Source organism: Galeopterus variegatus, unplaced genomic scaffold, assembly GCF_000696425.1.
Source record: "Galeopterus variegatus unplaced genomic scaffold, G_variegatus-3.0.2 Scaffold2670, whole genome shotgun sequence".
NCBI lineage: Eukaryota > Metazoa > Chordata > Mammalia > Dermoptera > Cynocephalidae > Galeopterus > Galeopterus variegatus.
Genome location: NW_007728781.1, coordinates 130,835 through 144,427, shown reverse-complemented (window position 1 = coordinate 144,427; position 13,593 = coordinate 130,835). Strand labels below are relative to the sequence as shown.

The window sequence follows — 13,593 nt, the reverse complement described above, 5'->3', positions numbered from 1 at the left end:
GAAAGATGAGACAAATCTTGAAAAACCTAATGTCAAATTTACCAATGATGATCAGAAGTTATGTGCCCACTAAAGGGAAGTAAAGTTGGCTCAAAAAGATTTTCATACTAATATGATCACGGTTCATATCTGCTATGTGGAACGTTTTGAATTATTACATGTTTTTATAAACATGACTCACTGCTTTTCCGAGTTGAAGACTAGCTGCTACATAAGACTTTCAGCTAGCTCCCACTAGCTAAAAGATCAACAAAAGCAGGGCTAGAATTTTGCACAAATCCTTTGAGACCTCTATTTTCCCACTGAAGGACAAGTCAGGGATAATAACGATTCCTAAATTTTATTTTTTCCATTCTGGCTACAATGCTTTAAAATAAAGTACTAAAAAAATGAAAGTTATTTTCAAATAAATAATATTTATTAAAATTCTTTAACATTCTGAAATCCTTGAGGTTTTCTGTTTGACGAGAAGGTGCTTTATCAAATCCAGTGGAAAAGCAGGTGCAACAAAGAATAAAAACATTTCAAAATATTGTTTTGATGACTAGTGTAAAAATCATATGATTACCATTAAACCCTAAATTGTTCAGTAAATAAAGTGACACTGTTGTTAATTAGGGGTGCAAACATCCAGGAGGTCAGAATAAAATTTCATTCATTCACTTAGTAAATACTCACTGAGTGCCATTATGTACCAGGCATGATGGTAGGTATTAAAGATACAACAGTAAACAAGACACACCTCCTGCCCTGCCCTCAAGTACTTATCATTCTATTAGACAAAACAGAGACAGTCTCTGAAAGTAATAGGTAGTAAGTAATAATAACACTGTTATAAAACAAATAGGGAAAAGAACAGGATGCTGTTGAAAAACATGGGAGAGACACACAATTCAGACTTGGAGGTCAGACAAGTTTTAGGATACATCCAGACAAGGGGATAAAGTAAAGATAAAGAGACTGCTTCATACAGACAGAACATGGACTCTAAAAAATGCAAGTCACTCTTTATTCTTCTGAAAAAGAAACCAATGATCACTCATGCTCATTTTCTGCTCAGAAAACATTAAATATATCTAATAATTTGTGGTTTTAATAATTAAATAATATGAGGGTACCTCAAAAAGTGACATGTCGGGCAAAGGGCATAAACGAATATCACGTTTTCTAAGAATGAATATGCTAACAATAAATATAAAAATTTTTTAAAAGTTCATGGAATGATTTGTATTATCTTTTAACTCTTATTTTTCTGCAGCTTTTTGAAGCACCCTCATACTATTAAGAAAGTAATTATCACAGTGACTGGCAGACAGTAGGTAATCAATAAAAGACAGTATTTCATGTCTTGTAGTTTAAGAATAATATGTATTTCCTATGTGTCACATTTTCTACTAATAGGCTAGTCGCATATTTAATGAGCTTTCAAAAGTTTGGTCCATACATAAAGAGTAAACAGACATTTTCTCAGTTTATATGCATTTGAAAATGGAAAAAGTCTGTATACGGTAAAAGGCTAACATACAATTAAGGTGAAGAAAGAAAAGCCAACCATATGTGATCTTCCAGGTTTATACTTTTAGCTCAGAGCACTCTATGGAGCTAAATCCATATATCCACCTGTCTACTTGACATCTTCATTTGAAAGAGGTCACAAGCATCTTAAATTTAATACATACAAAGCTGAATCCCTACCTTAAATTCCTCCTCCTTCAGTTTTCTTCACAGTTCAATAAACGCCACCAGCATACACTTAGATCCTCATATCAGAAAACCTGGGGATCAACCTACCATATCCCTCTCCCTCATCCTCCACATGCAATCCATCAGTAAATCTTGCTGCATCTCACCTTGGGGTCTGCCTGGGGACCTGAGGTACGGAGCCAGGGACTGGACACCCCCCACCACCACCAACTAGACACACCACCAGTGCCAAGGAGAATGCCAAAAACATCACCTCCATGTGGGTGGCCCACCACAGCCACTAGAATAACCATGGTTGCTGCGAAAGCAGCTAGACGCCACAATCACCATGCAGATGGTCTGCCACCCACTGGAGTGTATGGACACAAGGATGATACCAAAGAAAAGAAGAGGATGTCTCTCTCCACAAAGCCCATTCCAGAGTGACAGAAGCAGCATCTGCTCTACGATAATATTGGGGGACCTGAACGCACCTCTCAGCATTGGATAAATCATCAAGGCAACAAATCAACAGAGTAACAATTATTCTTTCAGAAGGAGAGAAGAAATCTAGGGCAATTAGAGGGGGAAGGGGGAGAGATTGGAGAAGAGGCATAGGAATAAGTACGATTTGTAACAATATATATGCCAGTAATATTGATTTGATCAACATATGTCAATGCCGAACCCCCAAAATATGTATAATCAATTATGATTCAATAAAAGTTAAAAAAAAAAAAAACTTGCTGCATCTTTTTCCAAATAGATTTCCTTGTCTCCACTGCCATCACCCTACCAAGCCCCTGGATTATGCAATATCTTCTCACCCTTAACAGGTCCTCACTCTTTCTGCTCTTGTTCTCCTTCTTTTTATTCTTCATGTAACTACCAGAATAACCTTTTTAAAAAAGGAAATGGATCTTACCATTCTTCTGCTTAAAATGACTTAAAGGCTAACCATTGTGGTTAAATAAAACCTAAAATCAGTAATACAAACATCCTACATAATCTGGTTTCTGCCCACCTCTCCAGCTTCACATCGTACATTTGTTGTTCCACTCATTTATTCACTCATGCACTCACCTACCTACCTGTGCAGCCAACCACTCACTTCTACTTAGCATTCTCCATGGACTCTGGTTTTCTTGTGGTTCCCTGCCTATGCCAATCTTTTTCCATTATTAGAGTATCCACACGTGATTTCCCTTGAAGTATTTGCTATTCTTAACCTCACTAATTCCACTTACTTTTCACCTCTCAAATTAAATAAAAATATATAAACCTTATTTCTCAACATACCTTCCATCTAGTTCCAGGTACTAGTAAGTGATGTTATCAGCCATTTAGTCCATCCCTAAAGAACTGAGGGTCCTTGAAATTTAACCATGTCAATGTAGTCCTTCCAACATTAACAAAAGAAAAATGGGTGTCCTTTAAAGATTTTTAAGATCAGGAAACAAAAAAAGTCACAAAGAGCCATATCTGGACTTTAAGGTGGATACCTAATGATTTTCCATAGAAACTCTTGCAAAATTGCCCTTGTTTGATAAGAGGAATGAGCCAAAACATTGCTGTGGTGGAGAAGAACTCTCTGGTGAAGCTTTCCCAGGTGTTTTTCTGCTAAAGCTTTGACTAACTTTCTCAAAACACTCTCATAATAAGCAGATGTGATCGTTCTTTCACTCTCCAGAAAGTCAACAAGCAAAATGACTTGAGCATCCCACAAAACTGCTGTCATGACCTTTGTTCTTGACCAGTCCACTTTTGCTTTGACTGGACCACTCCCACCTCTTGGTAGCCATAGCTTTGATTGTGCTGTGTCTTCAGGATGGCACTGGTAAAGCCATGTTTCATCTCCTGTTACACTTCTTTGAAGAAATGATGCAGGATCTTGATCCCACTTGTTAAAAATTTCCATTGAATGTTCTGATTTTGTCTGCAGCTGATCTGAGTGCAACAGTTCTGGAAAGTTTGCTCAACTTTAATTTTCAGTCATAATTGTGTAAGCTGAACCAACTGATATTTCTATGGTGTTGACTACTGTTTCTGCTGTTAATTGCTGGTCCTCTTCAATTAGGTCACAGACAAGATTAATTTTTTCCTCCTAAATTGATGTGGATGGCCTGCAGCTGCTGTGGGCTTCATCTTCAACATTGTCTAGTCGCTTCTTAAAATGAGTTATCTATTTGTAAATTGCTGATTTCCTTGGGGCATTGTTCCCATAAACTTTTCAAAAGCTTCACTGATTTCACCACTCTTCCACCCAAGCTTCATCACACATTTGATGTTTGTTCTTGCTTCAGTTTTAGTAGTTTTTGTGTTGCTCTGAAAGGGGTTCTTTTCATGAGGATGTCTTATCCTTCTTAGTGAATCAAATGAGATCATGTTCAGACATGTTGTAACAAATTAGTACGAGTTTATTTGGTGCAAAAAATTTTTGAAATCCATGCACAGTTTTATCATAATATGCATTTTCCACGAACTTTTTGAAGACTCCTCTTATGACCTCCCTGAGGAAAAGAACCATATTGTTTGGTTCGCTAAAGTATTCCAGTTTCAAGAACACAGTAGGCTCCAATAAACATTAACTGAGTAAATAACGGAATAAACGAATGCTATCTTGTAGCCATCAAACTCTTAACAATGCTGGGGTGGCAGATTCTCACTATGGAAATGTATTGTAGATAACCCTTTCTCATTTCTTTTTTTTTTTGTGTGTGTGTGTGTGTCTTTTTCGTGACCGGTAAGGGGATCGCAACCCTTGGTGTGGTGTCACCCACACCACGCTCAGCCAGTGAGCGCACTGGCCAGTCCTATATAGGATCCGAACCTGCGGTGGGAGCGTTGCTGCGCTCCCAGCGCCACACTCTCCTGAGTGCGCCATGGGGCCGGCCCACAACCCTTTCTCATTTCTGTAACTCTTCCTCTCCCTTTTCCTCCACACATTCCATTGCTCGTATTATAAATTTAAATGTCTATTACATGAATATGGGGTAGAAAACACATACACGCACACAATTATACCATCTCTTGAAAGTGAACATGTGCTTTACTAAGCTACTATTTCACTATTATTTCTTAAAGGAAAACTTGCTTTTAACAAACATGTTTTTAGACCACAAACGTTTTTTTCAAAAACAAAAAACAAACAAAAAAAAAATGATCAACTATATCAGAAAGTGCTTACTTATACTGGTACATTCCAGCACTACAACTCTGTCAGGCTCAGGAGTAGAAACCAAATAGGAGCTGTTAAGTATGTACACATATATGTAGGTATCTATCCATCCATCCATCTGTCCATCCAACACACTATTATAGAGTTGCTCAATACAGTAGCCACTAGCCAGATGTGGTTATTAAAATTTATTTAAAATTAAATAGAAGTAAAAGCTCAGTTTTTCAGGTGCTCCAGCCACATTTTAAGTGTTCAACAGAAACCCGTGACTAGAAACCACCATCTTGGTAGAACAGATATAAAACATTTCCACTTTCTTAAAAAGTTCTATTAGACAGTGCTGCTATAAAGACTGCAGAGGCTTCAGTAACCAATAAGCACTTGTGAAGAAAATGTACATTCGTACTATTCACTTTATTGCAAAAGTAAAAAAAAAAAGTAACTCTGGAATTCAAGTCCTTTTAATAGGGAATAGTATTTAGAGACCACATCTGAGCACTAGGAGTGTGCACTGCTCCTGAGAGGATCATTATTTTCCAGGTATTTTTAGTACACAGAAATGCGTATGTGTGTATCTGTGTGTTTAAGAGAAAAAATCATAAATTCAAACATATATTTCCAATTCCAATTTAGGATTACAAAGAGCAAACCCTTAAATTTTTTTCAATCTTAATTTTTCTGTATCTTCTTACTTCAAGGAATGAGGTCTAAGATAATGTTGCCAAAACCAATATTTTGTTTTAAATAGCACTAAGGAAGTATTTTCCCCCTCCCTCCCTTCCCTCAAGAAACTATAGAATATATGGCTTAGTAAACTGAAAGACAGCATTAGGATTAGATTTCATAGCACATATTTCTAGCTATTTACTAAAGCTACTCAAACTATTTTTATGAGAAAAACCTAAAAATAAAATAGAAAATAGAGGACAAATTATTAGATCCTTCATTGACCTAAGAGAGAGTCTCAGAGAATGAATATACAGTGATTAAAAACAATGCCCATCTGATCAAGCTATTAGTTGGCTGTGTTAGCCTCAGTAGATGCGAATACAATACACAAATTCTAGGATATGAGGCTGGGCAAGAGGAAGGGACAAGAATTTCTTGAGTCACAAGGATTAAAACTTTATATACATATGAACCAGAACTTTTTTTTTTTGTCCTTTTTGAGACCAGCCACACCGCACTCAGCCAGTGAGCGCTGTGAGTGCACTGGCCATCCCTATATAGGATCCGAACCCGCGGCGGGAGTGCTGCTGCGCTCCCAGCGCTGCACTCTCCCGAGTGCACCACGGGCCCGGCCCTGAACCAGAACTTCTAACAGTATGTCATCACTTGTGCTCAATCAACCAGGTAGGATGTATAGGTTGCAAGTTTTTCTAGAGCCTGAGATCAACCAGTCACAGCAACCTCTCCCCTTGGAACTATGGAAGGCAGTGGTAGTAACAGAAGTACCATGGCAAATGTTTACTGAGGGCTTTACTATGTGCCAGACTCTGTTATAAGTGCTTTAAACATATATCATCTCTTTAATGTGGCAGATACAATAAATACCCTTCTTTTACAGTTTAGGGAAATGACACAGAAGTAACTTGTCTGAGATCACAATTTGTAAGCAGTGGAAGCGTAATTCCAACCAAGTCTTCTAACTCCAGAGCCCACTTTCTTAGCCATTATGTAACGCAGCTTCCCTAAAGTTCCAGAATGACTTTTTGAACTAGAGATCCATAGTATAAAAATCTCTGCACCTAACCTATCACTCTTTCTTGAACTTGAATCCCCTCACACTCAGTATGCCTAATCTTGGCTTCGTAGGATTAGAATGCTTTCTCAGATAAGATAAAAAAAACCTGAGGTAAAAACTGGTCTGGGGGTAGGAATCTAGAGTTTGAGATGTATACAGTTTCTGGTTGAGATGTCAATGAAATACTGGAGTAAAGATATGAAGTCTACTACTATCTACTTCATTAGTTTGGATCTTATAAGAGAAAACTGGGCTAAAAATATAAATCTGATGTGGTCACAATTCTATTAATGATAATGTAGCTAACATTTCTTTAGCACAATATTTTGGTTCTTATTCTTGAACAGGTTTTCCCTCAGACTTTCTCACCTTAGAAAATGTATAACCACTCTCCCCACTGTCCATCCGAAAATCTGAGCGTCATCTTTGTTTTCTCTCCTATCTTTATCCATACATATAACTCACCAAATCTTTCTCTAATCCAGAGGTCATTCTAAGTGCACCCACTCCCATCGGCACTGATACTATGGACGCTGTTTAGCCATTGCCTAATCTGCCCAACCTCTTGCCTAGTCCAGAAGTCTTTAAGTATTTTTGCTTGTGTACCTCCTGTAAAAGTTTACACAACTATGATTTTAATTTGACATATAATTTTTTTTTTTACATCTAAGTTCTTGGGCATTTTAAAAATTATTTTTTAAAAATAAAGCATCTTTTTTAAAAAAAAAAGTATCCAATGAAATATAAATACCTTAGTGTCTTGATATCCATCATTATCTATCTAAAAACTGTTCTTCACATTTTCCTTCTTCTCACTGACCTGTGTTTCCACTCCACTTCTCTCTACAATTTTACACTAGTGTAATTTATGATAGACTGCTTGCATGGATCCTCTGTCGTACTTCCCTCAACAAAAAGATTTATATAAATTTAAATCTGACATTTAAAAAATTTCCTATGGTCATAACTCTGTTAAAAATTTTTATGGATTAAGTTATCATTACAGTCACTAGTAATATGTAATCAATCAAAAGCAATACAAATATTAGATATTATGAGAAAATAATCATTAAATATAAAGAATAAATTTTATTAAAAATGTATCTTACAATTCAACATATTTATTCTGTTTTTATTAGTTTACATATCCTTTGATAAATATTGCTTGTTGGAAAGATACGGAGTTTGGCATCCACGCTCTTGGACTGTTTCACTTTCATAGGCACACTAAGAACCTATTCATAAATGAATAGACAGGAATGGAAGAAGTTTTTTTTTATAGCAATATAATAATTCTTTACATTCCTTCAGAATTATATGCCCTAAACCACATAGTAACCTGTCATCAAATACTGTTTGTAATAATCTATTAGCTGGCAACTTAATTAGGTTCTCCTTCAATTCCATTGAAAACAAACAACTGGAAACAACGTGACAAACGTGTCCATTTTCTTAAAAGCAGTATTTTGAATTGTCTCTTTGTTACTGTTTCAGAGTTTTTTTTCCCCAGAGGAACATAAGATAGAAAGAGTCAGGAGAGGCATGTCTGTTATAAATAAAGTGAGGGTGCAGAATTGCCAAAGAAAAAATGAAAAAGGAGATCTGCACATCTTAGGTGCCTTCTGAGCAGATCAATTTGAGGAAAAGGTGTTTGAAAGCTCAGACACTGTGTCCATGTGCCCTTTGGGAACATTTTCATGCATTTCCAGTTTGAAGATCTCTGGCCTATTCTACTCTAATAACCTATCTGATCTTCCTCCTTTCACTCTTACCCCCTCCAATTCATTATCCACCTAGCAGCCAGAATGATCTTCAAATCAAATGATGCTATCCCCCCTTTAAAACTCTTCACTGGCTTCCACCACTCTTTAAAAAACACAAGCTTCTTGCCACAGCTTACATAAGGCCCTGCATACCTTGCACTGCTCCCACCTGCCAGTCATGCTTGTCTTGCACAAACATGTCCAGCTCTTTCCCACCTTACTACCATCACAATTGCTGATTCCTCCCAACTCTTCACATGACAAGCTACTTCTTTGGGGCTCAGGTTAAATGTTACTTTCTCAGAGGCCTTCTCTGGACACTCAATCTAAATCTAAAACAGGTTCTAACCCCTCCAACTCCATGAAATTATTGTCTATTGTAGAAGACCTGTTCTTTTCCTTTACAGTACTTTGTGATAATTTGTAATTAAGGGTTATTTGTTGGATTAGTGTCTGTGTCCCCCTTCAAACTGTAAGGTCACTCGGGGGAGAAACCACAGCTGCTTTGTTTATCACTATACATTATCCAGGACTTATCACAGCCCCACTGGATGATCAACATAGATCTGTTGAATGAATGAATGAATAAGCAAGCAAACAAATGAATAAATATTGTTCTCTGCTTAAAATGCTTCAATGGTTATCTACTGCCTTGAATATAAAATCAAAATTCTTAAATATGACATAAGATTAAACATGCTCCAGCGTGATCTGACTGTGTGTGCTTGTGAGAATGACCTTTCTCACTCCCTCTCTCGTCTTTTTCTCTTCCTCACATGGTTCTTACCATTCATATCTACCCTGAACTGAAGCTACTAACCAACAATTAGTTTCCCAAATGCATTCAGCTTTTACCTATGCTGGTCCCTCTACACAGAATACATTGAACATCCTTCACTTCTTTGCCTACTTCTTTCTAAGACCTCCTCCAGGAAGACTTCTGTGGACTTCTCCCCTCTGAATTATGTGCTTGCCCTTCTCCTCTATTCTGACAGCACTCTATTCAGACCTCTATCGTGGCACTTATCAAAGTGAACCAGAATTACAGGTTCATTCTTCAGTCTTTCCCAATAAATTATAAACTTTTATTTTCAGCGCTTAGTATAGCATCTGGAAAAATACAAAATATTTTTTAAATGTTTGTAGAAAAGGTAGCATAAGTAAAAGCATCATTTTATTTTCAGAGCAGTACTGCCATTTAATAAACAGTGACGGAAATAAACATTCAGACCACTTCAGAATTATGTGTATGAAATCAAGGACAAAACTGTACACTCTGGAAATAGGCAAAAGTAAAAAGGCGATGGGAAGGACTGGAGAGTACAGCTCCCGTTCTGTCAGCACGCACCATCCTACCAGCGCTGCTTTGACAGTGGCAAGTGTGCTATCTGATAATGCACTTGAGTATTACGGTATTAACTGCCGTATAAATGACTGCGCAGATTTGTAGCCACTGAAGAACTAAATAAATCTTTAAAAATAAAAAAGATGTAATACCTAAAAATGTTCATTAATGTATAATTATCTAGAAAATCAGAGATAAAATCTAATGATATTGAAGGTAAAGAATTTATACTTAACATACAAGCAAATAAGGGTGTCAAAAGGCAATTTGAAAAATAAAGTATCACTATTAAAAATACTTTAAAAACAAAAATAAGGATTCATGTGTAAATATTTGTTATTTTGAGAGAATATACCTTTACCATTGCTCAAAACGTTAAAAAATATTCTTTGGTAACAAATTCTAAAGAATATTTAATGAACCAAACAGAAAAACTTTAATGGACTCCTCCCCGCCACCCCCAAAAAAGGTCTCATTACTTTACAAGCATTTTCTAAAATCTTTACTCAGCAGACTGAGTTACAAATGATTGCTTCAAAAAATAAATCTACCCTCAAAGAACAACAGTGAAGATATTTAAAACATTCTTTTCAAGTGTTAAAAACAAAGAAGCATTTCAAAAATTTTAAGTTCGTAATAGGATGGTTAAATTAAGGATATTGCTCCTTAGACCCTGGCAATTCTGAGACTTGTTTATAACATGTTTACGTTCATTTTAAGAAAAGAGACTCTTGCGTTCAACAAAATACAAAATCCCAGGGCTGGCCCATGGCTCACTCAGTAGAGTGCAGTGCTGATAACACCAAGGTCACGGGTTTGGATCCTACATAGGGATGGCCGGTTAGTTCACTTGGGAGAGCGTGGTGCTGACAACAAAATACAAAATCCCGCCAAAAGTTGAGCAGAGAAAATTTTCAGAAAAAGAATCCTCAAGTGGAAAGGGACAAAACAAAAGTAAAGGAGATCTTGGGTTTTCCCAAGAGATGATTATTTACTCATCTGTCAATATGCCAACACAGGTTAGAGGGCATCTTCCTTCATTAGGTCATCACACAACTGGTCTAAATTTCTAGCATAGCTCAGTTTGGAACAGTATTTATTAGGAATGTAAACTATAAGGAGATCCTGTAAGAATATAGTAAACGCATCAAGAAACGTTTTCTTTGGGGAATTTTTCTCTGCTCAAACTTTAGAATGCTCTGTATCTTATTTTAATAAGAGCTATGTTTTTGATACAGTTTTATTTTGCTCTTGGAGAAATCAAGAGATGCAAATATCCTCCCTCTATCAGAGGGAGTCATTTCTTTTCAGAGGCAACATTTAAGCAAGAAACAGGTAACTTTTGGACCAGGGAAAAGATAATAAGAATAATGTTCCTAGCCAAAGAAGTGTCATCTGCTTAAGGCATTTCAAAAGAACATTTGTAGATTACCTCAGTGCACACAATTAACACATAAAAGTAAAATTAACAGTGGAGTTAGAGGACAGAAAATGATAAAAACAGAAGATGAGGGAGGAGAGGACAGTTGATGAAGGTTGTAAGACTTCAGAAGTACAAACATAAAAGCAGTTTCTTCATACCTTGAACCACTTAAAGCCCAAATGACTGGTCTCATGCAATATCTCACTCAACAGCTTCAGATAGGCAGTGAGTAGCAGAATGGTGGAAAACAAGATAAGCAGGAAAGAGAGAAGGAAAAAAGCATGCAATTAAAAGCAAATTTTATACAGCCACTTTGGAAGATAGTTTCAGTTTCTTACAAAGCTAAATATTGTCTGATCATACAATCTTACCATATGATCCAGCAGTCACACTCCCAGGTATTTACCCAAATGAGTTGAAAATTTATGTCCACACAAAAACCTGCACATGAATGTTTATGGCAGCTTTATTCATAATTGCCAAAAATTGGAAATAACCAAGACGTCCTTCAATGGGTGAAGGAATGAACAAACTGTGGCACACCCATACAGTGGAATACCATTCAGAGATAAAAAGAAATGAGCTGTCAAGCCACGAAAAGACATGACAAAATCTTAAATGCAGAAGCTAAGTGAAAGAAGCCAATCTGACAAGGTCACATACTATATGATTCCAACCATCAGTAAAGGAAAAGACAAAACTTATAGCGACAGTAAAAAGATCAGGGATTGAGAACAGGGTGAGGGAGGGATGAATATGTAGAACACAGGAGATATTTAGGGCAGTGAAACTACTCTGCATGATAATGTAATGGTGAATACACGACATTATACATTTGGCAAAACCTGTGGAACTGTACATCACAGAGTGAACCTAATGTGAACTATGGACTAGTTAATAATAGTGTATCAATACTGGCTAATCAATTTTAACAAACATTCTACACTAATGCAAGATGGTAATAATATGGGAAATTGAGGTGGAGAAAGGAGTAAATGTTAATTCTCTGTACTTTCTGCTCAATTTTTCTGTAAATTTAAAATCTGCTCTAAAAAAAAAGTCATGCACCTCTATGTGAAGTAAATTCAAAACCTCAAATAACATTCTCATAATGGGAACAGATGATAGCCTTCACTTGTTAAAACTATTTCTTCCATTCACACCTGCCATCTTCAGTTATTCTTCCTAATAAAAAGTCAAAATGCATGGCATGGGGATCTAAAAAGATGTAGAAAAATATAAAACAAATACAACAAACAACAGAAGAATCCAGTAAGTCACCTCGAGGCTGAGACACGCTAATCTGGGACTCAAGTGCCATGATGTCTATGTCCTTCACACTTGCTATGAACCTTAATTTGTTATAACCTTAACTACACTCCTGAACAAGGCAGGGCATAAAATAAGCAAACTATTTGCTATTTACCATGAACATATTTGAGTTACAAATGTTTGCGTTCTCTCATTCAGTTTAAAAGCCAGGGTTGTGCCCAGTCTTATCACAAACAGGTAAGTTCCATTTCACCTCGATACATTAGTATACACTACATGAACACGCAGGAATCAGTCCTAAATTATGAATGCAGGACCTCTTGTTAATTCCTGTACAACTATACTTCAATTCTTATTTAAGTGTAGATACTTACACTTGATTGAGTGCTTTACAATCTCTATAAACATATAACACGTGTAGTTTACCTAAGCTGTACTGGCTGGGTTTTACCTTTTGTTTAACCAGCAGCACTGCTAGTAACTGTATAAAATCGCAGACCTGTTTTTCAGCATTGGTCCTGGCTGATTCCTCTTGGGCTAGCACCATTTCTCGCTCTGCAGTTATCTGTACACTTTCTCTTAGTGCTTCTTCCAGCTCTTCAATCCTGTCATCCTTCTTACGGAGACTGTCCTGGAAAATGATGGAAGACTTGGTGAAGTGGGTTAAAGTCAACTCATGGAGAGCCTGTTTATCAAGAAAGGGTCATTTGCTTGTTACCGTTCTTCCCTTCAGAAGCAAATCCAGGTCAAAAAGATAGCTACACAGAGGAAAGAATAAAACAAGGGAAGAGAAGTAAAGTAGCTTGAAGATGTGTATTATTAAGAGCAAAGGGTCAAGTTAGCAAGACAAGTGTGACAGACTTGCTCTCTACAACAGAGAGAATGAAACTGTTCATGTCAGACAGCGTAGGTTCCTGAACTACTCTCTAAAACTGAGCTTAAAGCCACCCTTGGGCCGGCCCGGTGGCGCGCTGGATAAGTGCGCCGCTTGGGAAGCGCGGCGGCGCTCCCGTCCGAGGGTTCGGATCCCACATACAGACGGGTTCCCGCTCACTGGCTGAGCGAGGCGCGGGGGCAACGCCAAGGGTTGCGATCCCGTTGCCGGTCCCCGGTCCGGTAGGGGGGCGACACTGAGGGTTGCGATCCGTTGCCGGACACGGAAAAAAGACAACGATCCCGTTGCCG

The 13,593-nt window shown here is 37.3% G+C and overlaps 1 protein-coding gene across 1 annotated transcript in view; it reads right to left on the bottom strand.

The window, feature by feature from the left end:
* LOC103598565 (ELKS/Rab6-interacting/CAST family member 1-like) overlaps nucleotides 1–13,593 on the bottom strand; it is a gene marked incomplete at its 3' end in the record, with an annotated part of 256,924 nt that overhangs the window by 128,259 nt on the left and 115,072 nt on the right. Inside the window, exons 7-8 of the mRNA XM_008582571.1 lie at nucleotides 12,908–13,039; nucleotides 11,295–11,348 (exon numbers count right to left, since the gene is read on the bottom strand). Coding sequence (XP_008580793.1) covers nucleotides 11,295–11,348; nucleotides 12,908–13,039 — 186 coding nt within the window. The remainder of the gene's footprint in view (nucleotides 1–11,294; nucleotides 11,349–12,907; nucleotides 13,040–13,593) is intronic.